Source organism: Cervus elaphus, chromosome 22 (assembly GCF_910594005.1).
Source record: "Cervus elaphus chromosome 22, mCerEla1.1, whole genome shotgun sequence".
Lineage (NCBI taxonomy): Eukaryota > Metazoa > Chordata > Mammalia > Artiodactyla > Cervidae > Cervus > Cervus elaphus.
In genome coordinates, this window is record NC_057836.1 from 16,528,208 (window position 1) to 16,553,763 (window position 25,556).

Consider the following 25,556-nt stretch of genomic DNA (forward strand, 5'->3'; position numbering starts at 1 on the left):
TTTCGATCCCTGGTCATGGAACTAAGATCCTACATGCCTCAGAGCAACATGCTGAAGAGACAGAAAGGCCCCCCCCCCGCCCCCTGCCACAATGAAGAGCCTCGCAGCCCCCCCCACCCCCCACCGATGGAATACACATATTTGTGGCTCATCTGCAGGGTGGGAAGGACTGGGGAAGCCCAGCACAAATGGAGAGATGGCTGGAGCCTCCTTCATGCAGAGGATAACATCTGAGGGGAGGGAATGGGGCCAGGACTCTGCTCTTTCTTTTGAGACTCCAGGGTTTGGAGTGGCCTCTAAGGGTACCCTGACACAGTAGGGGGTCCCACTGAGTTACGGGATCGGCTCCTGGTTGGGATGCCTTTGTGTTCTGCAGGTGAGGACTTTCCTGCTGCTCTTTCAACCTGCAAGTATGGGCACATGGGGTAGCTGCATGGAGATGGTGGCTAAGGTGAGGGGGCAGCTTGGGGGATACACAGCTTAGACTGTCACTCCTGCCTGCTGTGGAGCCCCAACGAGAAGGTGGAGTCTGATTTCTTGGGCAACATGGGGTTGTCTACTTCAGGGCATATGCCCACTCCTGACCTCTTGTCCAGGTTGGTCAGTTTCTTCTGAGCAGAGGGATCTGGACTGATCTAGGGTAGCTTAGCTGGTAAAGAATCCACCTGCAATGCAGGAGACCCTGGTTCGATTCCTGGGTCAGGAAGATCCCCTGGAGAAGGGATAGGCTACCCACTTTCTGGGTTTGATCCCTGGGTTAGGAAGATCCCTTGGAGGTTGGCAAGGCAACCCACTCCAGTGTTCTCGCCAGGAGAATTCCCATGGACAGAGGAGCCTGGCAGGCTATAGTCCATGGGGTTGCAAAGAGTCAGACATAACTGAATGACTAAGCACAGCACAGAGAATCACTTGGGGTTCAGGCCTGGAAAGTTGCTTGTGACCATTCGGTGCTATCTGGGCCTGGTGGTTGGGGAGGGCTCAGTGGCCTGGCATGGAGCTGGGTTAGAAGGATGCAGTCACTCTATGTCATGGGGAGATAAACATTCTTGATTCCTGATCATCTCCCTGGGGGGCTAAGACTCTGGTCAACAAAATTAAAGCTGGTCCTGGGATCCACCACTTTGTGATCCTGGAAATGTTGGGGTGGGGTCACTGGTCCATAGCTGTTTTGCCCGCACCCCAACTTTTGCCTTTTCATCACTCACCCATCAGCGCCCCTGATGACTAACTCCTCCATCTGAGAGTGAGTGGTTCAGCCTGATTTGAATGAGGGGTAGGGCCTTGGCATAGTGAGCCCATGTGGGCTGAGAACTGGATTGTGTGTGTGTGTGTGTGTCTGTCTGTCTGTCTGGCGGGAGCAGGGATGGAGTGTGTCTATCCAACAGGGTGTTGGAGGAGGGACTGAATTTGGTGGGTAACTGGCTCCCACTGCAGCAAGCAGCGCCCCCTGCTGCCCACAAGGGAAACAGCAGCTTGAATCTGGGTGGGTCCTCTTCTACTTGCAGGGACCCCGAAGCAGCTCAGTCCATCCTCTGGTGGCTCGTGTTCCTTTGGGGTCTGCAGGCCTCTTGTTGGATTCTGGCTCCTGGAGGGGAGGGATCCAGAGGAAGCTGCGGACCCGCGGTTGGGAGGGTGTGGGTGCTCGCATCATAGGAGTCCTGGGGGAAGAGTCTGCTTCTGCTGGGGTCCAGCTGTGACCGGGGAGGCCAACGTGCTCCCAGGTCAGGCCCTCTGGAGAGACCCCAGCCAGGGACCGACATGCAGAGCACAGCGGGCAGTCCTGTGCATAGAGGCCTGGACGTGCGCTGTGAGCTCCGAGTGGCCGGGACCTGGTGAATACACACCCAGAGCATTTTCCATGGCTTCGCTGCACCCAGAAGGGACAGGTAGGGTCCCCAGTTCTCGGAGGGCTCTCCCCTCCCCACCCTGCTGGAGGCCCTGCACAGAGGCTGCGCAGGGAAGAAGCGGCTCAGGTCCGCTCTGAGTTTTGTCTAAATTTTTTCCAGGCTGGTGCGGGGCTTGAGTGCTGTATTCCTAGTTTGTGGCCGGAGCCCCAGAGACCATCTAGAATGTGCAGGGGTCCAGCCATTGCAGGAAGAGGAGGCAGGGGTGTGCATCCAGTGAGCACCGGCCAGGGACTTTCCAGCAATCCCCTCCCCTCCCGTCCCCTCCCCCGGCCAGGCGCTGTCCCCACCCCGCCTAAGCCCTCTCTCTGTGCTCTTGCCCCACGGGACTTTTATTCTGAAAGAGCCAAGGCCTCTGTAGGTAGGGAGGTGACCCGAGGCTGGAGCTGGCCTGGCCTCTGGACAGGCCCTACCCTTCTGGGCTGTTTCCCAGGGCAGTGATTCTGGGCCCCTATGGGAGGAGCCATGCTGTCTTCAGTTGTCCTTCTTACCTTCTGTCCCCAGCCTTGCTGGACTGTAGGCAGAAGGTCTTTGAGGTCTGTTGCCTTCACACCTACTATTGCCTTCACACTGTCATGTCCCTCATCTTTCACGTCCTTGGCCTTGAACCCTCTGAGAAATGGAGTCGTGGTACATGCCTGCTCAGCTGTGTCTGACTCTTTGCAACCCCATGGACTGCAGCCCCCCAGGCTCCTCTGTCCATGACGTTCTCCAGGCAAGAATACTGGGGTGGGTTGCCATTTTTTTCTCCAGGGGATCTTCCTGACCCAGGGATTGAACCTGGGTCTCCTGCAGCTCCTGCTTTGGCAGGTGGATTCTTTACTACTGTGCCACCTGGGAAGCCCAACCATATCATTAAACAAGATGTCACGGCCAACATCGAGTCCGGCCCTCCAAATGTGAATTTCCGAGCTCAGAGGGCACCCAGGAAGAACAATGCCTGCAATCCAGCAGCTGTCAGGCTGCAGCCATTCCCTATGGTCCATCAATTGAGGAACTAAGGATGTGAAAATCAAATCACAAATCAAATCAAATCTCAGGATGCTGCCCCCAGATAGCTGAGGTGCATATGAAAAGAATGCTTTCAGTAAGCCCAGGCTCTTGCATCTTCCCATACATAGAAAAGAGCTAAATTCCTTAACTTGAGATAACTGGTTTTCCTTAACTAACAATAATCTTTTGATGTTCAGACTGCCTGCCCCTTGTTGCAGGACTTGACATAACCTGACTGACAACCCCCACACCCCAACAGTTCTCTCAGTGTCACTTGAGATGCTGTCTTCTGGGTCTGAAGTCTTAAAAATTCTCACTAAATAAAACATAACTCTGAACTTTCAGGTTGTGACTATTTTTAAGTGGACACCTTCATCCGTTTCCCTCTTCAGTCCTTTTTGACCCTCTTGTTGCCTGTCCTTCCCAAAGCAGACATGGAGACCAGCTCACTATATAGAAACTTTCCGCCTCCCCTGGCACCAGATAAAGGTCTCACCCTGACCCATCCCTCTTCCAACATGTAGGATGCAAGCATACGATGGGCAAGGCTTATTAGGTGTCTGTCAACATGTCTGTTGAACTCTGTGTGGCTGGGGCCATGCCTTGGATCTGTTTCTATTAAGCCTGGGGAATTTCTCAAGAAGAAGGACAAGGAACTAGATAAGAGCCCCAGTAGCTCCAGCTTAGATTCTTGAGAGTCCAGTCACTCTTTCTCAAAAGTTCCACCAGGATGGAGTTTCCACTAATGCTCCAGTGCATGAAGCTGAGTGCTTTCTTAGATGGAAAATAAGAGGTCAAATGAATGAAAGAGAGCGGAGGTTCATTATTCTCAAAGGCCCTTTCCCTTTGCGTGTTTCTCTCATCCAGGAGGCCAGACCTTGAGCTGGATATGAGGTCACTATTGGGCAGTGGAATGTGAGAAGAAAAGGACTTTGGCCCGGGGGCTGCAAGTTATAGATTAACATGGGGCGGGGGAGGGGGGATGCAGAGGCAGGGTAAGCGGCCTGGGACAGGGACTGCTGACCTGGGGCCATCTGGGTTTGAAGGGGACACAGGCAAGAGGAATCTGGGGACCCATGTGGTCCAGGAGGGGAGGGGGGCCCTCAGTTCCTCTCCGGTTACTTGACCTTCCTGAAGATACACTGGCACACTGCATCCCGTGCGGTCACTTCCTGGGGACAGAGTAGGAATAATAAGGACAGAGAAGATTCTTACCAGCCACTCCCCTTTCTCAAGGTTCTTGACCTCCACTGAATCCTTCAGGATACGTCAGCTGGAGTGTTTGATATATGGGGAACTGTATCCTTTTTCCAAACCCTCAACTTTCCACCCCAGAGGAAGGAAGGGAGCTGGTCAGGGAGCTGAAGTGGCTAAGTCTCCATGTCTCCGGTCATGATTTATGGACACGCATCCGACCTGCAGCCAGGGCCCACCATGGCCACTGGAGTTCTTCCTCTCTCCATTCTTCCCAGGGCTCCCATTTCCCTTCCTAAGATGCCTTCTTTGGCAGGGGGCAGGCTGGAGTAGTAGACTTACTTGATTTGAATAAGGGAATGGGTCCTAGCTGGAGGGCCCCCTCCCAGACACACCCTCCGGCATCTCCTCTCCCAGTCCCCATCCCACTCACCTGATATAACATCTCTCCCTCCAGCCAGAGTCGCCAGCCCCGGTTAGGGATCTCTCCTTTCTGCACGCAAACCAGCTGCTCCCCTTCCCAGGTGATTATGGACTATGGAGAAAGCATAATAAAGGAAGACTACGGGGCATTGTAGGGCAACCCAATGCATCGCCTTACTCTGTTTGGGCTGCCCCCGCCCTCTGCATCACAGCAGATGCTGTCTTGCTTCAGCCCTTTCCTTCTGAGTGACTCAGCAAAACTCCTCTCCCCTCCCACTCCTAAAGGCCACTGGAAGGGGCCCCACACCGTGTGACAGTGACCATTTGGGTAGAGCGGGGGATGAAGCAGGATAATCCCGGGGTTGGGGGAGATGAAATTGGGGGTTGGGTGATGAAGAATGGAGAATTTGTCCTCTGACACTTCTGGCTGACCCAGAGGAGACTTTGGGAAAAAAGGGAGATTGGTTGGGAGACAACCAAGGAATTTCTTTTCTCCTTTTTCTCAGTCTCAAGGGCAGCTGCAATGTCCCTGAGAATGAAGGGTCAACTCCCCAAATCAGAGTTGAGTGGATCAGAACTAGGCATTCCAACAGCATTATTTGGACCTCCAATAGGCTATGTGTGTGCTGAGTTGCTCAGTCAGGTCCGACTCTTTGTGGTCCCGTGGGCTGTGGCCCACCAGGCTCCTCTGTCCATGGGACTTTTCAGGCATGACTACTGGAGTGGGTTGCCATTTCCTCCTCCAGGGGATCTTCCCAACCCAGGGATCGAATCCCCATCTCTTGTGTCTCCTGCTTTGGCAGGTGGATTCTTTATCACTAGTGCCACCTGGGAAACCCCAATAGGATAGGCCCTACCCAAACCAGGAGTTCAGAATCTTATGCGGTTTTTTTTCCGGCCATACCACATGGCTTGTAGGATCTTAGTTCTCCAACAAGGGATGGAACCCAGGTCCTCAGCAGTGAAAGCTCGGAGTCCTCACCACTGGACCACCAGGGAATTTCCAAGGAGTTCAGAATCTTGATCGGTTAGAGGAGAGGTCAGTAGGTGTTATATCTGTGACACCAACAAGACTGTTGGTGATGGGAGCAGAGAGGGAAGAGTGGAGTATTCAAGGAAGGGAGTTAATTGGATCAGAGATAATGGGAACTTTCTAGCAAGAAAAGAAACAGAGGTAGGGAAGATGAGTAGATAGTTGTGAGGGGGCTCTAACCTAGTGTTTTTGTGGGGAGGCCCTTGGATGGTATGTGGAGTGTGTGGACCTTACTTGGAACATAGCGGGTTGTCTGAAAGGGTTTGAGTCAGCAACTGACATGGTCACTTTTACATTTTAAAAGTACTGTGGTTATGGTAGGCAGAGTGGATTAGAGGAGAGTCAAGAATGGGAACCAATTTGGGGCACGAGATGAGAAATAAGGGCCTGAAATAAGGTGGTGGTAGAAAAGCTAGGATGAAACAGATGACAGCCGTGTAAACAACTGATGTTCAATAGGAATGTAGTGAGTCCTAAATGCTAGCCACATATATAATTCAAAAAATTTCTAGTAGCCACATTAGAAAAGCAAAAAAGAAACAGGTGAAATTAATTTTAGTATTATATTTTATTCACCTAAAATATTATAATTTTATTATATGTAATATTATATTATATATATTTTCAACCTAAAATATTATAATATTTCAGCATGTAATCAATAAAAAATTTCTGAGGTGTCTTATACTCTTGTTTGGTATTGTTTTAAAAATTCAGTGTGTATTTCATGCTGATAGCACATGTCAAATTTGGACCAAGTTACATTTCAAATATCTATATAGGGCTAGTAGCTGCCATATTGGATAGCGCAGAACAGTTATAAAGGCTTCTGGACTAATTACATGTGGTGCACACGTGCATGCATGTGTGTGAGTGTGTATACATGCATGTGTTGGGAGCACAGAGGTAAGGAAACACAAGGCAATAACTGTGAGTCCCAGGCTTTGTTCCTGCTGGTTATTGCCATTGATGAAGACAGTAAGTATAGAGGCAGGAAGAGGTCTGTGTAGGAAGATAATGACTTTGTGTTTGACCTTGGGGCATGCAGATGGAAACATTTTGCAGGCAGTTGAAATTTGGCCCTGGAGCTCAGGTGGCATCTCTGCTGGAGAGTTTGTGTCTAGAGCAGTTTGTAGATTTCATTGAACACATGGGTGTATATGCTTTAGCCCATGGATAGTACACAGACAAGAGGGAGAAAGTCGAGAACAAGATACTAGGGGATTGCAGCACTATTTGCAAGAGCTAGGACACGGAAGCAACCTAGATGGCCATCAACAGATGAATGGATAAGAAAGCTGTGGTACATATACACAATGGAATATTACTCTGCTATAAAAAAGAACACATTTGAGCTATTTCCAATGAGGTGGATGAACCTAGAACCTGTTATACAGAGTAAAGTAAGTCAAAAAGAGAAAGACAAATATTGCATATTAATGCATCTATAGAGAACCAAGAAAGATAGTACTGACGATCCTATTTGCAAGGCAGCAAAGGAGACACAGAAATTTTGGACACAGTGGGGGAAGGAGATGGTAGGATGATTTGAGAGAATAGCATTGAAATATATATATTGCCATATGTAAAATAGATAGCCAGTGGGAGTTTGATGTGTGACGAAGGGAACCCGAAGCAAGTGCTCTGTGACAATCTAAAGGGGTGGGATGGTGAAGAAGGTGGGAGAGGGGCTCAAGAGGGAGGAGACCTATGTGTACCTAACGTCGATTCATGTTGGTGTGTTGTAAAAACCATCACAATATTGTAAAGTAATTATCCTCTAATTAAAAAAAAAAAAAGATACTAAGGGAAAATCCCAGTTTAAGGGATTAATAGGGGAACTAGGGTCTGCAGAGGAGGTCAAAAGGAACACGAAAGAAGCAGAAAGGACCGCACAGGAGCGGATTTACAGAGGTTGAGAGAAGAGACTATGGTGTCCACAGGGTCACAGGCTAGAGGGTGAGCACAGGTTTGCTCATTGGCCTGAGGGTAACCTGTCCCTGTTGCCCTTTCAGCTGGTGCTCAGAGGGGGCAGAGGAGACACTGGAGAGAATCGGGGTGTGGGTGGGTGACATCAGCAGTCTGTTATCCCAGGGCAGGCTGCTGTGGTCATCGCTTCCTCTTGCTGTGACAGGTCATTTTATTTCACCCCCAGTTGTTAAGAGCCCCCGTGCCCATCCACAGCCCCTTCCCACAGGCCTGAGAAAGACACCTGGCACTTGCGTCCATCCACGATCCTCAGGTCCTCCTCAAACTCCACTCCCACCTCGAATTCCAGAATGTAGTTCCGGAAGGTGCTGAGGGTCTTCACCGTCATGTGGTTGCCCCGCTGGTCAATTTCCTTGTCCGGCTTGAGCAGCAGGGCAATCTTCCGCAGAGCCATGTTGATATCTGTAGGGACCGTTTCTGAGCAAGGGTCTGAGCGAGGGTCCTTTTAGCGGGCCGGGGGCTTCCCCACTCACATCAGCGGCTGGAAGCCTCCCCTTGCCCGGGTCTGGGACTGGGTATTTACTTCCTCCTAGTAATGCCCCTGGCTAGAAAAGGGGCCCAAGTCAGGGGCCAGCACCCCCTACCCCCAGCCTGTCCATCATGTCCAGGCCCTAGCATCCCCCCACTCCTCAATGGAGTCAGAGGCAGGAAGGGGGAGGAGAGGAGGGGAGTGAAAGGGTTGAGAGGGGCAAGGCCATTACTCAGAGCTTGCAGGTAGTCCTCCAAGTTCTTCTGAGAGATGAAGCGGTAGTAGCCAGTGAGGTCGGGAGGCATAGTCTAGGCAGGCCAAGGTAGAAGTCAAGATTTCAGGAGAATATAAGAGAGTGGGCAAGGAGGCAGGGGGTGTCCTCTGACAGGTGGGGCTGGGAGTCTCCCAGCCAGGCTCTGCACACACTGAGGCAGCCTGTGTAAGGTCCGAGCTACCAGGGTTTTTATAGCACCGGGGCCCTGCTGCAATAAGAGCTCCTGCCAGATTTCCTCCCTCCTTCCCCCATGATGAGCGTGAGATTGGTGTCCGCAGTCCCAGAGATGGGCAGGGGACTTGGCAAGGCTGTGCCTGACCTTGGCTCTTCCTGAGGAAGGAACCTGGACCAAGACTGGGGGCTGTCAGTCAGGCAACACTTGAGCCTTTCCGAAGGTCAGTTCTGGCTTCCAGCCCATGTGTGGAAGGCTTGAGAACTGTCCGGAGCCCCTAGGGGGGTACAATCCCCCAGGAGGGAGCCAATCTTACTGGATGGCGGGGAGGGAACTTTCGGACTCACCCAGGGATGAGTTCTAACAATATCTCACCTGAGATCCTGGGGCTGGGTCAGGGATCCCAAAAGGTATGAAGGGGAGGAGGAGGTGGGGAAAGAAGTGCAGACAGCCAGCTGGCTGGGAGCCCCAGTGAAGAAAATCCTCGAGCTGGCCCCCACAGCTTCGTCACACTGCTCTGCTGAGCTGGGGCCCCAACGCTGGAGTTCAGGACCCTGTCCTGCAGGACAGTGAGAAGGGAAGCAGAGAAATTGCAGAGGGGGCTGTCAGAGTTGCTGAGTTCAAAGTCTAGAGCAGAAGGTGAGGGAGGAGTTTGGCTGGCTGTTCTGGAGAATTCTACAGTTTGGCTTGGGACCCAGGGATTTCCCCTCTCCCTCTGGAGTCGTGGATGGCACCGTCACCTACCCTCCTCCCCAGCCCTTGCACAGTCCATGCTTCCCAGATGTATTCCCTTGGAGGCGGAGGTGGTGTGCTCTAGCCCTCCCCTCCCCCCTCCCCACCACACTACACCGCACTCTTCTCTGCCTCTCAGACCTACCAACTTTTCTGGCTTCTGAACCAACTAGGGTGGTTTGGGTCAAAACGGTTTAAGATGAGAAATTTGGGGAGAGGGAGGCAGGCATGGTAGACAGCAGGAAAAAAGTTCACTTGGCGGTGAACCGTCCTGACAGGTGTGTGGGGGTGGGTGGGGGAGGTGGGGCACAGACATCTCGCTTTTCCTCGGGTCCCAGGGCTCCGTCCACCGACTTGCTGACCACCCACTGGCTTCCTCAGAGACTCGGGCCTGGGACCTTTTGGCTAGCATCTCTGGGGCTCAGGTTGTGGGTTTTACTTGGCGGTTCCCAGGAGGCACCCAGCAGGGTCTTGCTGATGGAACGGGCTGTGAAAAGAGGTTAATGCAGAGTTGGTGGTGGTGGTGGTGGTGGTGGGGTGACGTGGATACTTGTCCCTCCTCGCCTCCCTCAGGTCTCCGTTTGACGTCTCCTCTTCCCACCCCCGGGCCTCTAGCTGCGCGATCCTCTCCCCGTCCCTCTTTCCCCCCACCTCCTCTACGGCTTTCCAGCTTCCTCCCTAGCCCCCGCAGTTCCCTTGCTCCCCCAAATTGCAGTCAGGGGAAAAAGCCCTAACACGTCCTCCCGCCCCTGCTCCCCAGTCCCATTGGCTCCCTCCCGCCCTGCAGCACCTGGCCCCCCCAGCCACCCGATTGGCCAGCGGCCCCATCAATCCTCGCCTGGCCGTGCTGACGTCATCCTGCAGTAGCGGGGATGGGGTGGGAATGAGAGAGAGAGAGAGTGAGGACGCCCGGCTCCAGAACGAAGGAGAAGCAGCCACTGCCGGTTCCCCCCTGCTCAGCCACCCAGGTTGGGGTCTGCCCGGGTCTGCCCTATGGACTAGGGTGGGCGGCAGGCTCCTTTCCGTCTCTGCCCTGCTGTCTGCCCTCTCCCCTCCCCTCTTCGGAGAGCCCCTGCATCCCTTGTCCAAGGTGGAACAAGCAGGGCTCCAGGCTCTGGGGGAGAGCAATCGGGGCCCTGCCCTGCCTACACCACGCCATGACCCCCCTGCTGTTTCCCCTCTTGCTGGCCTCCCTGCTCCCCTCCAGCTCCTGTAACAAAGGTGAGTGTGGTGGTGGTGGTGGGGCACAGAGGGAGGGGGGTCTCAGGCCCCGCGATGTGGGGGTTGCGGCGGGCAGGCGCCCTTTAAGGCTCCCTGGGACACGACAGGTGGTTCTTCGCACCATCCCCCTTCCCATCCATTTTCTCAGACCTGTCCCCTTCCCTTCTGGCTGGCATCCCCAGAACCTCTCTCTGGTCCCTCCTCTCTGGTCCGTCTCTACCCATGTGCTTCTCTTGCTCCCAGGTTGGTCCCCATTCCCATCCTGGGGTCTGTATCTTGTCCCCCCACCCCACCCCCCACTATATCTCCCTGCTGGAGCGATCTCGGGTCTCAGAAGGACCTGTCCCTGAGGGGGGTGATGGACCTCTCTGGGCGGGTCCCCGTTTCACGGGGTGTGCCGGCGCTGAGGGTGTGTGGCCATATCCATCTGGTCCCTCTCCATCTCATCCCGGGGAGGAACTGTTCCCGCAGTTCAGCAATTCGGAGCACGTATGTGTTGGCGTGTTCCTCTGCATCCATCCCCTTCCGCCTGCATACACGGCTGGGCTGAGGGTTACCAGAGCTGCCCTCTCTGGCAGACGGCTGATAAATTTAGCTGGGGTGAGGCCGTTAGAGGGGCCAGGAGAGAGGGAGGGGGTGAGGGCCAAGGGTTTAGTTAGGTGGAGACCGCAGGAAAGGGCAGAGGTGTGTGTGTGTGTGTGGGGGGGGTGGTGCTAATGAGTGGGGAGAGGGGAAGGGAGAAGGAGAAGGGAGGTGAAGGTGGGAGGGGATGAGAAGGGGATGGACCAAGGTCAAGGTGGAGGCGAAAGAAGAGGGGGAGAAATCAGGAAGAACAGGTGAGGAGTGGGTGAGGGGAAGAGCTCAGGAGGGAGGAGGCAGGGAGTCCAGGAGTCAGTGAGAGGAGATGGACAGAAGGAGAGAGTCAGGGGCCAAGAGGAAGGAAGCGGGGAGGCCCGGGAGAGGGGGCAGGGCCAGGGGTGGTGGTGAGCTGTATGCAGCCTCTCCATCTTCAGCTCAGCCTCTGACCTCAGTGGGCTTCTTAGTAACGACACATCCTGTGCTGCCTCCTAGGCACCATCTGTGGCTTTCTCTCTTCTCCCCTAGGGAAGGGGGTTGTGGTGGTCCTCAGTGAGGAAGGGGCAGGCATACGAGATACCAGAAGGCTTTGGGGGTGTCACTGGAGGAAAGAAGGGAAATCAGGATTTCTCGCTCACCATGACAAGCTGGGGATGAGTGTCCTTTGGGTGACTCAGTTTCTCTTTGACGATAAGTCTTCAGGTCTCAATGATGGGCCCTTGTGGATGTGCTTTGGGAGCTTGGCGCTTTGGCTTGATGGGATCTGATAGAGAAGGCAGTGGAAGTTGGGGTTGGGGGTGATGTAGAGGGGGATGGAGCCCACTGAACCTTCCCCAGAGCCAATGGCGAGTGGGCACTTGGTCCTGGGAGGAGACGGGATTGAGTTGAGTCTGGTAGTGGTTGAGGAGACATGGAGGCTGAGTGGGTTGCACTCCTGTCGTGGATTGCCTGGTGGTTGAAGGGAACAGGGGTGGGATAGGCGAGAATTAGGACTCAGCCATGACTCCGTAAGAAGGGGGTTCCGGGCGTGTGAGGTTTGGTGGCCTTCTGGGGGACATAGGAGTCAGCTGGTTATGATTATGTGTATGTTCTTTTGGGTGTGAGAGCGAGAAGCAGGGAGGGGATTTGTCGAGTTTCTAGGCCAGTTCGATAATCCCTGAGGATGCCAGCTCTGCTGGGCCCAGTTGTTTGGCATTGATTCCTTTGCTCCATCCCTGCCCCTCTCTGTCCCCCTCCCTCTGTCCTATATATCTCCCTTCTCCCTTCTCTCCTCTTTCCTCTCCTCTGGGAGAACGGCCTTAGGATGGGGCTTAGCCAGGAGAAGAAGGGAACAGGACTGAAATGGGGTGGTGGTCGTGGTGGACAGGATCAACAACAGGACCTCAGGAAACGTCTAGTCTTCTTTTCCTAATCTCCACTCTGCCCTTAATCTATCCCCTCCCTTTCCCAGGGCCCTCTAATGGCCCATTGCTGCTCCCTGGAGGCCCAACGTCCACACTCCAGCACTTGAAATGCTTAAGAAAAGTCTCCATCCTTTGACGGTTTCCCAGGGGAGATGGCAGGATCTCTTCCTCCCCCAAGGGCAGGCTGTTGCCATGGAAACTGTCTATCCAGTGACCTCCTGCAGGCCCTCTGACTCCTTTCATGGCTGATTTCTTGCCCTCAGCCCTTCCTCCTGCAGGCACTTCTGCAGGGGCTGAAGAGGGTGGTGAGCCTGGAGTGTACTGTTTAGGTCAACAAGGGTTGTGTGGCTGTGGAGGGCCAGCTCACAGGTGCTTCCTCTCCTCTCCCTGGGGGCGGGGTCAGCCAACAAGCACAAGCCATGGATCGAGGCAGAATACCAAGGCATCGTCATGGAGAATGACAACACGGTCCTGCTGAACCCACCGCTCTTTGCTTTGGACAAGGATGCTCCCTTGCGCTATGCAGGTAAGTGGGGCTGGGGCAGGGCAGGGTGGGTGGGACAGAGAGAAGTGGGCGGGAGGGCAGGGGCAAGGGAGGAGGGGGGAGGTCCTGGGAGGGAGAGCAGTGAGGACTTGGGCAAGTGGAAGAAGGAGGCTCCAGGAGGGAGCCGGGCGATGGTGGAGATCAGTGGCACAGTAAAGGGAGTCAGAGGAGGATGTGGGCAGGCAGGGGTTAACGCATCCAGATTTTGCCAGCTCTCAGAGCTGGTGGCTCAGAGGTTGTCGCTCAGGGAACCTGGGGTTGGAGTGAATGTTCGATAATTAATGCTTTTCCATGTGCAAGAAAAAGGACTGGGTCTGGGAGGAGAGGTGAAGTGGGGGCCTGAGGGGAGGTTGGCGAGCGATGGAAGGAGACCCTGGAAGTGGAGCAGGAACCTCATCCTTACCTCCCCAACCCCCTGCCCCCGGCCAGGTGAGATCTGTGGCTTCCGGCTCCATGGGTCTGGGGTGCCCTTTGAGGCCGTGATCCTGGACAAGGCGACAGGAGAAGGGCTGATCCGGGCCAAGGAGCCGGTGGATTGCGAGGCCCAGAAGGAGCACACCTTCACCATCCAGGCCTATGACTGTGGCGAGGGCCCGGACGGGGCCAACACCAAGAAGTCCCACAAGTGAGGACATCCCTGCCCCTGCCCTTGCCCTCTGCTGCAGGTGCCCCCCCGCCCCCACCACGACCAGGCCCCTTCCTTCCCTCTGTCCTCACCGTCTTGACGATCTACCCCCTCCCCTCTTTGTTCATGGGGTTTAGGAGCCTTCAGCCAAGGGAGACAGGAGCATGTGGTGAAGCTCAGTGGGACCCAGTCTGGGCCCTATCTCTTTTGACCATGGACAGCTTCTTAGTCTTTCTGGATTTGCTTTCCCTTGTCTGTAAAATGGAGCAGTGATGATGCGTGCTTCTTCAGGTCACTGTGAAGATGAAAGGAGATGGTTTGTGTCAAAAGCAGGCACTGCAGTGCCTGCCAGTTGGGAAAGGATTCAATACACAGAGACAGGATACTAAGAGAGTGAGGAGGAGGATGGCACTTCAGTACGCACCCGGCTTCCTTCCCACTGCCCGGCACTGTGTGTACCGCACTCACACATAGAACGTGCACCATGCAGATGCACAGTGGTGGGTAAGAGTGGGCAGGAAGGAGCCTGGGACCCGGGACTCCTACCTCTATCTGCTCCCAGCTCACTTCTCACTTGAGAATGGTGGGAAGGTGGGCGGTCAGGACTCCCGGGTCACTATGAGGCGCTGGATATAAACTGCTTTTCGTGATGACTCAATTTCCCATTTGGAGACAGGACCTTTGCCTCTGGGCTTTGGGTGCCTGGATCTGGGCTGGGGGCAGGGCTCAGCATGAAGGGTTTCGCCCCACCCCCACCTCCTCTGCTTGCCCTATGGGGGCCGGAGTGGGAAGCGGCCACAGCTCACTGCACACCTCAGATGACTTGAGACTCTGGTACAAAACCACTTCTCTGAATCTGTGTGTGTGCTCAGTTGCTTCAGCTGTGTCCAACTCTGCGACCTCATGGACTGTAGCCCCCCAGGCTCCTCTGTCCATGGGGTTCTCCAGGCAAGAATACTAGAGTGGGTTGCCATGTCCTTCTCCAGGGGGTCTTCCAGACCTAGGGATCGAATCTGTGTCTCCTGCTTCTCCTGCATTGCAGGCAGATTCTTTACCGCTGAGCCACTGGGGAAGCTACTTCCCTGAATATGGTTGGTTTTATTTTGGCTTTTACTCTGCATCTGCCTTGATTGGACCTGACTTCATGAAAAAACAACGTGCTGGATTCAGAATCCTGTCTCACATGTCTTGCCATCCTATCCTTTAATATTCTGTACAGAAGTCATCAAAACCAGCCACTGATGGCCCCCAGGGTCATTTTCACCATGTACATCAGTCACCCTTTCTCCTGAGGTTCCTCTCTCTTTGTGGTACTTGGTACCCCTGGGTGGGGGTCAGATGAACGTGACCAGGCTCTGGGTCACACTGGTTCCATCTCCTTGGCTTCCGGTGTGGACCCCCATCTGTGGCTGACTCTTCCTTCTCTTCCTGCTCTGGCGCCCGCAGGGCCACCGTGCACGTGCGGGTCAATGACGTAAACGAGTTTGCCCCAGTGTTTGTGGAGCGGCTGTACCGCGCGGCAGTGACCGAGGGGAAGCTGTATGACCGCATCCTTCGGGTAGAAGCCATCGACGGCGACTGCTCCCCCCAGTATAGCCAGATCTGCTATTACGAGATCCTCACGCCCAACACCCCCTTCCTCATCGATAACGATGGTGAGTCCAGTCCCTGCCACCCCAGCTGCTCAGCCCTGAGCGCCCACATCCCTCGTGATGCCCCGGGGCTGCGCCCTCCACTTGTTCTGCCCCTCACCTGCTCATTCCTCACCCTGCTTTCCAGACATGGAACTTCTTTCCCCAGATTCCTTCCTGCCTGCTTCCTGCTGCCTAATTCACCTGCTGCCCTAAAGTTAGCTCCCGAGTCCTCCCCCAGACTTGCTTTGGTGCCCCTGACCCTCTCTGTCCCCCACCCCAGGGAACATTGAGAACACGGAGAAACTACAGTACAGTGGTGAGAAGCTCTACAAGTTCACGGTGACAGCTTATGACTGTGGGAAGAAGCGGGCGGCGGACGATGCCGAGGTGGAGATCCAGGTGAAGCCCACGTGTAAACCCAGCTGGCAAGGTGAGGGGCTACGCACCGGGGCCCGTGATCCATCCTTCCCCTTGGTCTCCCTCCTCCTCCCTTCTGACAACCACAGGGGCCAGGCTAGGAAGTGGGGACGGATATTTGGGGGGGGGGGCACCTGATGCGAAGAGCTGACTTATTGGAAAAGACCCTGATGCTGGGAAAGATTGAGGGCAGGAGGAGAAGGGGACAGCAGAGGATGAGATGGTTGGATGGCATCACTAATTCAATGGACATGAACTTGGGCAAACTCTGGGAGATGGTGAGGGACAGGGAAGCCTAGCGTGCTACAGTCCATGTGGGTGGACACGACTGAGCAACTGAACGACGACATTTGGGGGGCAGGCTTGTAGCTGTCTCCCCTGGCTGGCCATTTTCATAGGAACTTGAGAACATCAGTGAACATGAACAGAATGGGTAGGAAGGGTTGCCTTAACTGGCTCTGCCCCACTGCTTGCTCCTTCTCACCCCTGCAGGCTGGAACAAAAGGATTGAATATGCACCAGGCGCTGGGAGCTTGGCTCTGTTCCCTGGTATCCGCCTGGAGACCTGTGATGAACCTCTCTGGAACATTCAGGCCACCATAGAGCTGCAGACCAGCCATGTGGCCAAGGGCTGTGACCGTGACAACTACTCAGAGCGTGCGCTGCGGAAACTCTGTGGTGGGTGTGATCCCCCTGTGGCCCTCCCCTCATCCTCCCTGCCTGTGCCCATCGCCCATTCCCCCAGCCTTTTCCCAACCCTCCTCTACCTCTCTTAAGAATCTGTCTTGGGACTTCCCTAGCAGTGTAGTGGTTAGGACTACATGCTTTTCACTGCAGAGGGCACAGGTTCAATCCCTGGTTGGGGAACTAAGATCTTGCAAGCCATGCTGTGCCACCAAAGACAAAAATAATCTGTTTTACATCTTCCTTTGCCCATCCATAAGTGGAGTGAAAGTTGCTCAGTTGTGTCCAACTCTTTGTGACCCCATGGACTTTACAGTTCATGGAATTCTCCAGGCCAGAATACTGGAGTGGGTAACCTTTCCCATCTCCAGGGACCTTCCCAACCCAGGGATCCTGCATGGCAGGCGGATTTTTTACCAGCTGAGCCACAAGGGAAGCCCAAGAATACTGGAGTGGGTAGCCTATCCCTTTTCCAGCAGATCTTCCTGACCCAGAAATTGAACTGGGGTCTCCTGCATCACAGGCGGATTCTTTACCAACTGAGCTATTAGGAAAACCCATCCATAGATGTATATATATCAGAGCTTCCCAGGGGGCGCTAGTGGTAAAGAGCCTACCTGCCAATGCAGGAGACATAAAAGAGACTCAGGTTCGATCCCTGGGTGGGGAAGATCCCCTGGAGGAGGGCATGGCAGCCCACTTCAGTATTCTTGCCTGGAGAATCCCATGGACAGAGGAGCCTGGTGGGCTGCAGTCCATGGGGTTGCAAAGAGTTGGGCATGACTGAAGCGGCTTAGCATAGCACACAGAGACGTCTATATCTACGGGGGTTGTAGCTTGTGGTTGTCTCTTGTGGCCCAAAGAGCACATAAACTTGTGGTTGGCAAACGTGCATGATTGTGGCCCAAGAAAATCACCAGATACAATATGGAACAATGGCAGGGAGCGATGAAGAGCTGGAGGTGCTGAGGTCACTGGAGAGCTATTCCTAGCCCTTCCTTTCTCATCTCTGAAAGGCCAGAGGAGGTGGTGAAAGTAGTTATAGGGGATCTTTTCCTGCCCACATCCTGTCCCCCATCTGCCGCCTCTCGGCTCCGACACCTGTGCTTCTGGGACTCCTGCAGGCGCGGCCCCCGGGGAGGTGGATCTGCTGCCCATGCCCGGCCCCAGTGCCAACTGGACGGCGGGCCTCTCGGTGCACTACAGCCAGGACAGCAGCCTCATCTACTGGTTCAACGGCACCCAGGCGGTGCAGGTGCCCCTGGGGGGCGCCGCGGGGCTGGGCTCCGGGCCACCGGACAGCCTCAGTGACCACTTTACCCTGTCCTTCTGGATGAAGCATGGTGTCACTCCCAACAAGGGCAAGAAGGAAGAGGAAACCATCGTGTGTAACACCGTCCAGAATGGTGAGCCTTCCTTGGGGCACCCGTCTGAGCGTGGAGGGGGGGACTGGCTTCGTGTTCCCCCTCTGTCACTGTCCAGTCGGTGACTGTGGGTGGGTCACTTCTCTCTCCCTTCGTATGTAAGATGGCAGTGCTGGGTTTCACAGTGGTTTCACAGTCCCAGCAGGTTTCACGATCCCAGCAGGATCTTACTGCTCTCAGCGTGATGGGACTGCTCACCGCCCTTCTCATTTGTAGCTGCCTGATCGCCTTGCATCCCCCGTGTAGTAGACTGCTCCCCCAATCTGCTCCCCGTAAAGCCCACTATCAAAATGGAAGAGCCTGAGTAATGCTGTGCCCCATTCTTTCCCTTTCACCACCACCCTGTCCTCCTCCTATAAGGGCCGTGAGCTCCAGCCTCCAGGACCCCCTTCCCTCTATGGCAGGGGGATGTCCCTCTCAGGGGGGCTCAGCCTTGACCTACTCTTTCATTTCTGCCTCTTCTTGGAGCTCATGTCTCTTGATCTGAAAAGGATCATTACCCATGAAGTTTGTATTAACCAAAGGAACATTGAAGTTCTGGGTAGGGGCAGGCTGGTCACTGTCTCCCCTCAGCCAATCAGAGTGCCTGAGAAAAGCCCAACTCTGGACTCCGTGTGTATGTGTGTGAGTCTCAAAGAGAGCTGGAGAGAGAGTGACAGATTCTGGAGAATTAGAGACAGAGAGAACCTGAAGGAATGAAGGAATAAAGAGAATCCAGGGAGCCCTCCCTTCTGGCGCTTTGAAGCTGTTCTTGCCTCCAGCACTGTGTTTGACTCCTGTCCCCATCCTCTGCCCTCAGAGGACGGCTTCTCTCACTACTCGCTGACTGTCCATGGCTGCAGAATTGCCTTCCTCTACTGGCCTCTACTTGAGAGTGCCCGGCCAGTCAAGTTCCTCTGGAAGCTGGAGCAGGTGAGGCTGGAGCCAGGCTCCTGGGAAAGCTGGGTGGGGTAACTTGCTTTCAGGGGAGGAGGTCCTAGGGCAGGGCTGGGCATTTCCTGGGTTGCCCTGAGCCCCTTTTTTCAATCTCCACTTTCAGTTCCTGACTATTCTTACATCCCCCTGCCCCTCCGCCCTGGCTCCATTCTCTGGTTCTCTTTTCCCAAGGCTTGTCTCCTGCAGAAAGCACTCCTGGATTAAAAGGAAGTAGGGAACAGATTACTGATTACACCAAACCAACCAACCATCCATCTCCTCTTGTTTTATTTCATCTCTTTCTTATCTGGAAACTTAGTAGTGTGGATTCCAAACTCTCAAGCAGTTAGCATGTTGTAATCAAGGAAATAGGTAACCTAGGGTACCTAGATTGGGTTTTGGGCTTCCCTGGTGGCTCAGATGGTAAAGACTCTGCCTGTAATGCAGGAGACCTGGGTTTGATACCTGGTTTGGGAAGATCCCTTGGAGAAGGGAACAGCTACCCACTCCGATATTCTTGCCTGGAAAATTCCATGGGCAGAGGAGCCTGGCAGGGTATAGTCCATGGGGCCGCAAAGAGTCAGACATGACTGAGCAATTGAACACATATATGTATATAAATTCTCACTATTATTCATGATTATGAGGGATAAATAAAATGATCAAAAAAAGAAAAAAAAAATCTCTTGAGCTAACAGTTGCAGCCTCTTCTTTATTCATCTCCAAGCTGACCACAGGGACCATGGGGACTAATTGAGTTTCCATCTCCTTCTGTTTTTCTTGTAAGCCCTGGTGGAGTGGCTGAGTAAGCAAATGGCTGAAAAAAGGCAGGAAGTGGAAGAGAGAAAGGGGAATGAAAACCCACAAACTGGATAATTGAAGGCTACCTACAAAAGCTTCTGTTTTCTGTGGCACTCTTTTAAAGAGATAGTCTGCCATCTGCTTCTTCTTGATCTTTCCCCCACATTGCTAATATTGGTAACATTCTTCTTCCTATTTTTCTTTTATTTATCCTTATTTATTCAACAAAGATTTAGTAAATACAAGTACCCTGCCATTCTGCTAGGTTATGGGGATACAATGTGATCTAAGATGGAATGAAATCTCTGCCTTCATTGAGTTTACATTTTAGTTGGGGAGATAGATTTTTAAAAGTAAGCAGACATGTAATAAGAGCTTCCCTGGTGGCTTAGATGGTAAAGAATCCACTTGCAATGCAGGAGACCCAGGTTTGATCCCTAGGTTGGGAAGACCCCTTAGAGAAGGGAACGGCTACCCACTCCAGTATTCTGGCCTGGAAAACTCTATGGACAGGGAAGCCTGGTGGGCTATAGTCCATGAGGTCGTAAAGAGTCAGACTTGACTGAACAACTAACACTTTTACTTTTCAGACATAATAAAAATGATAAATTGTGCTAATGCTCTGAAGGAAGAAGCAAGGAACTGAGGTAGAGAATAGGAGGCAAGGAGAGGAGAAGTCATCTCAGATCGAAAGTTCAGGGGAGGCCTGATGGAAGCGAAATGTAAGCTCATCCTGAAGAATCCAGGCAGAGGGAAGAGCAGATGCAAAAGTCCTGAGGCAGAAAAGTTTCCAGCATGTTCCAAGCGTGGAAAGAGGGCCAGGCCCAGTGAAAAGGGCAGACACTGGGTTTGAGGCTGGAGAGCTGGGCAGTGATCAGGTGTACGGTGGACTTTGTCAGCTAAAGTCGTTTGCACTTTGTGCTATGAGAGATGGGAAGTCTTTTGAAAGGTTTACAGCTGGGATGCGGCCTGATCAGATTCACATGTTAAGAAGGTCCTTTTGTATATGTATGTGTATAACTACTTTGCTTTGCTGTACACCTAAAACTGGGGCTTCCCTGGTGGCTCAGTGGTAAAGAACCTGCCTGCCAGTGCCCGAGACGTGGGTCTAATCCCTGGGTGGGGAAGAACCCCTGGAGAAGGAAATGGAAACCCTCTCCAGTATTCTTGCCTGGAAAATCCCATGGACAGAGGAGACTGAAGGGCTGCAGTCCATGGGTCTGCAAAAGAGTTGGACAGGACTTAGTGACTAAATAACATCATCACCTGAAACTAATGCAACACTGTAAACCAACTATACTCCAATAAAAAAAAAAAGAGTCCTAAATTTTGCAGGTGTTGCTCCACCAAATTTGGGATGTATTTCTCAATTAACGATAAGTTTCTGTTGCAAAAATATTAATAATTTTTCTAATTTTGCTTCTGAAAAGATTGGTTACAAGTAATGTATTTAATTTGCAATTAGCTGTGATTTTTCAATAATTGTCATTCATATTTGGGAACACTTGTGAAGTGAGGAGAATCCAATCTTTTCAAGAATAATGACTTGTTAGTGAATACTGTTTGACAACATTGAATTTGGTAGTGATTTAAACATTGAAAAAAGGAAGGGAATCCCTTTGGGAACTATGGGAGGAGGATATCAGAGAGAACTGAGCGTAAGTGCTCAGAGGAGGGTGTTGCAACAATACACATGAAAAAGGGTTGGGAGGACTTCCTTGGTGGTCGAGTGGTTAAGACTTTGCCTTCCAGCACAGAGGGTGCAGGTTCCTCCCTGGTGGAGATGGTGGAGAGGCTAAGATCCCACATGCCTTGGGGCCAAAAAAACAAAACATAAAACAGAAACAATGCTGTAACAAATTCAATAAAGAGTTTAAAAATGATCTACATCAAAAAAATCTAAAAAGGAAAAAAAAAAAGAAAGACTGAGGATGGGAATGATGTGTGGAAATGGAGACTAAAGAAAACTGCACAGAAACCCATAGCTTTTAGTTCTGTCTGGACTTGGGATGGGCAGCATCTGCCAAAGGACACTGTGGTGCTCCTCTTAGGAATGTTGATGGAGTTAAAGGTTTATGGAAAGAGTGGAATTTTAGGTAGTTTAGGTATGAGGTTGAGCCTGATCCATTCTGGGCAAGGATTCCTTGAGCTGGGTTGGCAGCAATTCACTAGCAAGCCCTGTTGATAGACCAGGGAATATGAAGGACTGTCTCCTGCCCCCCAGGAGGTGGGCCAGTGCCTGGGGCTCCTTCCTGGGGATGCAGTAACCGAGTGCTTCCTGCCCTCCCGTTCCCAGGTCTGCGATGACGAGTGGCACCACTATGCTTTGAATCTCGAGTTCCCCACGGTCACACTCTATGCAGATGGCATCTCTTTCGACCCCGCCCTCATCCACGACAATGGTCTCATCCACCCACCCCGAAGGGAGCCCGCGCTCATGATTGGGGCCTGCTGGGCTGGTAAGTCCCCCTGCCTCAACCCTGAGCTTCTCCATGGAGGTGCTCATGGTAGAGGTGCCCAGTGGTTGGTGGAGGAGCAAGGGCAGCTTGACCTTATGACCTCGTCTCCCTGAAGTTGGGCAGGGAGGCTGGAAAAGCTCTCCACTGGAGGAGACCACCGCCCCTCTGGTCTCCTGCCTCCTGGACTGGTCATCCCCTCTGACTCAGGCATCACCAGTATCTCACTTTCTGTACCTGCAGCCGCTTCATACTTTGATCTGTCCCCGTCTTAATTTCACAGACTGTTCCTCTGCTGGAGGACAGTAACCCCGCAGAGAGTCAGCAACCTACCAACTTTTAAGCTGTTTCTTTCATTTTTTCCTTCTGGGATGGCATGTGTGTGTGTATGTGTGTGTGTGTATGTGGTGTGTATGTGTAGTATGTATGTTTGTGTGTGTGTAGTGTGTGTGGTGTGTCTGTATGTAGTGTGTCATATGTTTGTGTATGTTGTGTGTCTAAGTGGTGTGTATATAGTGTCTGTATATGTTGTGTGTTTGTGCGTGTGGTGTATGTGTACATGTGGTGTGTGTATGTATGTAATGCATATGGTTTGTGTGTATAGTGTGTGTGTGGTATGAATGTAGTATGTGTGTGGTATGTCTGTGTGTAGTATGTAGTATGTTTGTATATGTAGTGTGTGTGTATCTGGTATGTGTGTATGTGGTGTGTTTGTGTGTGTGTGTGGTGTATTTGTATATGTGGTGTATGTATGTAGTGTATGTGGTTTGTATGGTGTGTGTGTGTGTGGTGTGTCTAAGTGGTGTGTATGTAGTGTGTGTATGTGGTATGTTTGTGTGGTGTATGTGTACATGTGGTGTGTGTATGCATGTAATGCATGTGGTTTGTGTGTATAGTGTGTATGTGGTGTGAATATAGTGTGCGTGTGGTGTGTCTGTGCATAGTATGTGGTATGTTTGTGTATGTAGTGTGTGTGTATCTGGTATGTATGTATGTGGTGTGTTTGTGTGTATGTGTGGTGTATTTGTATATGTGGTGTATGTATGTAGTGTATGTGGTTTGTATGGTGTGTGTGTGTGTGTGTGTGTGTGTGTGGTGTGTCTAAGTGGTGTGTATGTAGTGTGTGTATGTGGTATGTTTGTGTGGTGTATGTGTACATGTGGTGTGTGTATGCATGTAATGCATGTGGTTTGTGTGTATAGTGTGTGTGTGGTGTGAATGTAGTGTGCGTGTGGTGTGTCTGTGCGTAGTATGTGGTATGTTTGTATATGTAGTGTGTGTGTATCTGGTATGTGTGTATGTGGTGTGTTTGTGTGTGTGTGGTATATTTGTAGATGTGGTGTATGTATGTAGTGCATGTGGTTTGTATGGTGTGTGTGTGTGTGTGTGGTGTGTCTAAGTGGTGTGTATGTAGTGTGTGTATGTGGTATGTGTATGTGGTATGTTTATGGTGTATGTGTACATGTGGTATGTGTATGTATGTAATGCATGTGGTTTGTGTGTATAGTGTGTGTGTGGTGTGAATGTAGTGTGCGTGTGGTGTGTCTGTGCATAGTATGTGGTATGTTTGTGTATGTAGTGTGTGTGTATCTGGTATGTGTGTATGTGGTGTGTTTGTGTGTATGTGTGGTGTATTTGTATATGTGGTGTATGTATGTAGTGTATGTGGTTTGTATGGTGTGTGTGTGTGTGTGGTGTGTCTAAGTGGTGTGTATGTAGTGTGTGTATGTGTATGTGTATATGTGGTATGTTTGTGTATGTAGTGTGTGTGTATCTGGTATGTGTGTATGTGATGTGTTTGTGTGTGTGTGTGGTGTATTTGTATGTGTGGTGTATTTGTATGTGTGTAGTGCATGTGGTTTGTATGGTATGTGTGGGTGTGTGTGTGTATGTGTGGTGTGTCTAAGTGGTGTGTATGTGGTATGTGTGTATGTGGTATGTTTGTGTGGTGTATGTGTACATGTGGTGTGTGTATGTATGTAGTGAATGTGGTTTGTGTGTATAGTGTGTGTGGTATGAATGTAGTGTGTGTGGTATGTCTGTGCATAGTATGTGGTATGTTTGTGTATGTAGTATGTGTGTATCTGGTATGTTTGTGTGTGTGTGTGGTGTATTTGTATGTGTGGTGTATGTATGTGTGTAGTGCATGTGGTTTGTATGGGGGGGGTGTGTGTGTGTGTGTGTGTGTGTGCGTGTGTGGTACCAGAGCCCTGTATTTCCTCAGCAGCATATTTGGGTTTTGTCATAACAGAGGCCTGAGATAACCTCTGACAAGACAAAGGGAGGGCTGAACTCAGTTAGAGGTTCACGTCCTACATGGCCGGGGCAGCCCCAGGAAGGCCTCCCCAGCCGCTCTGTCAGTCTGGCCCCGCATCCCTGAGCTCACTGGCACTCTTTCTCCCCCAGAGGAGAAGAACAAAGAGAAGGACAAGGGAGGCGACAACAGTACGGACGCCACAGCAGGTACTTACATGTGGGGCCTGGAGGCCGGAGAGCTCGCATCTCAGCCTGGCGCGCTGGGCTCCGCATCCGCGGGGTCCTACTCGGCCTCGCGCTTCACCGCCTCGCGCACCACCGGGGTCCCAGCCTCCCAGCAGCGCGACCAGGCGGGGAGAGGGCAGCCGGATGGAGCCAGCTGGGAGCCGGTGTCCTCTTCTGTCCACAGAGTGACATCCAGGGTTTCCGCGTGGCAGAGCGCAGGGGGCAGGAGGCGGCCACGCGGCCGGGAGACCTGGGCATCCCTGAAGCTCCCACGCATCCCTGCCGGCGCCCCCCGCATGCACCATGGAGACCCCCTCGCGCACTCTCCTCTTCCACTTTGGGTCTCTTTCCTCCCTTTGGTCCTGCTTTCCTTCTTCTCTTTATCCTGGAAGCCTTTCTCCTCCTGTGGCTTCTATTTTTCGCCTTCCTTCCCCCTCTGCTCCGGTTTTTATTCTGTCTTCTCCCTCTCCCATCTCCCCTTAGCCTCACTTGCCTCTCATCCATCCTTCTTTTAGCCCTCCCTGGCTCCTTTCCGTCTTTCTCCAGCCTGCTGCTCTTTCTCTGCCTTGTTCTCAGCCTCCTCTACCTGGGGCCTCCTCCGCCCTCCCCTCTGACCTCTCACCTCCCGTCCGCCCCTGTGTTCCTGCCCTAGGAGACCCCTTGCCGATCCACCACTACTTCCACGGCTACCTGGCTGGTTTCAGCGTGCGCTCAGGCCGCCTGGAGAGCCGTGAGGTCATCGAGTGCCTCTATGCATGTCGGGAGGGGCTGGACTATAGGGATTTCGAGAGCCTGGGCAAAGGCATGAAGGTATCGCCCCTTCCTCTGGCCCCCTCCCTCCGGGCATGCCCCCTGACCCCTGCCCCCGCCCCACCCCACCCCCTTGGCTCCCTTCCTCCCCCTCCCCAGTCCTGCTCTCAGCCCTGTCTGTGTCTGGGGCCCAGGTCCACGTGAACCCCTCGCAGTCCCTGCTCACCCTGGAGGGGGATGATGTGGAGACCTTCAACCATGCCCTGCAGCATGTGGCTTACATGAACACTCTGCGCTTTGCCACGCCTGGCGTCAGGCCCCTGCGCCTCACCACTGCCGTCAAGTGAGTGTCCGGTGGGCGGGCAAGTCACAGAACAGAGTCAGACAGTGTCAGGACTCCTTGGCCTTAGATGCCACTGACGGCTAGGCACATAAGGCATCC

At 52.8% G+C, this 25,556-nt stretch overlaps 3 protein-coding genes across 3 annotated transcripts in view; 1 reads left to right on the forward strand and 2 right to left on the reverse strand.

The window, feature by feature from the left end:
- Window positions 1–778: 778 nt before the first annotated feature.
- Window positions 779–3,561, reverse strand: LOC122680493. The gene is made up of 2 exons (XM_043881947.1): window positions 2,396–3,561; window positions 779–1,829 (listed from the first exon to the last, which is right to left on the reverse strand). Exons 1-2 carry the CDS (start codon window positions 3,224–3,226, stop codon window positions 1,521–1,523), a joined length of 1,140 nt encoding a protein of 379 aa, XP_043737882.1. The 5' UTR covers window positions 3,227–3,561; the 3' UTR covers window positions 779–1,520.
- Window positions 3,562–3,700: 139 nt separating this feature from the next.
- On the reverse strand, window positions 3,701–9,056 carry RBP5 (retinol binding protein 5). Its single transcript, XM_043881949.1, has 5 exons — window positions 8,827–9,056; window positions 8,238–8,313; window positions 7,760–7,938; window positions 4,525–4,626; window positions 3,701–4,069 (listed from the first exon to the last, which is right to left on the reverse strand). The coding sequence occupies exons 2-5, from the start codon at window positions 8,308–8,310 to the stop codon at window positions 4,016–4,018; spliced, it is 408 nt and encodes a 135-aa protein (XP_043737884.1). The 5' UTR covers window positions 8,311–8,313; window positions 8,827–9,056; the 3' UTR covers window positions 3,701–4,015.
- Window positions 9,057–10,040: 984 nt separating this feature from the next.
- The window catches only part of CLSTN3 (calsyntenin 3), a 30,854-nt gene continuing 15,338 nt past the window's right edge, over window positions 10,041–25,556 (forward strand). The window contains exons 1-12 of the mRNA XM_043881946.1: window positions 10,041–10,404; window positions 12,787–12,909; window positions 13,357–13,552; window positions 14,999–15,207; window positions 15,467–15,616; window positions 16,096–16,281; window positions 17,412–17,693; window positions 18,511–18,623; window positions 21,724–21,886; window positions 24,290–24,346; window positions 25,017–25,174; window positions 25,309–25,457. Of these exons, the coding sequence (XP_043737881.1) occupies window positions 10,341–10,404; window positions 12,787–12,909; window positions 13,357–13,552; window positions 14,999–15,207; window positions 15,467–15,616; window positions 16,096–16,281; window positions 17,412–17,693; window positions 18,511–18,623; window positions 21,724–21,886; window positions 24,290–24,346; window positions 25,017–25,174; window positions 25,309–25,457 (1,850 nt within the window). The 5' untranslated portion in view covers window positions 10,041–10,340. The remainder of the gene's footprint in view (window positions 10,405–12,786; window positions 12,910–13,356; window positions 13,553–14,998; window positions 15,208–15,466; window positions 15,617–16,095; window positions 16,282–17,411; window positions 17,694–18,510; window positions 18,624–21,723; window positions 21,887–24,289; window positions 24,347–25,016; window positions 25,175–25,308; window positions 25,458–25,556) is intronic.

Excerpts from the sequence above, each read along its gene's own strand:
- LOC122680493 (XM_043881947.1), bottom strand. The coding sequence starts at position 3,226 with ATGTTTTATTTAGTGAGAATTTTTAAGACTTCAGACCCAGAAGACAGC. Across the intron at positions 1,830-2,395 it reads AGCAAGGCTGGGGACAGAAG|GTCCCGGCCACTCGGAGCTC; the intron begins GTAAGAAGGACA and ends TGTATTCACCAG.
- RBP5 (XM_043881949.1), bottom strand. The coding sequence starts at position 8,310 with ATGCCTCCCGACCTCACTGGCTACTACCGCTTCATCTCTCAGAAGAAC. Across the intron at positions 4,627-7,759 it reads TGGATGGACGCAAGTGCCAG|TCCATAATCACCTGGGAAGG; the intron begins GTGTCTTTCTCA and ends CTTTCTCCATAG. Across the intron at positions 4,070-4,524 it reads AGGGAGAGATGTTATATCAG|GAAGTGACCGCACGGGATGC; the intron begins GTGAGTGGGATG and ends CTCTGTCCCCAG.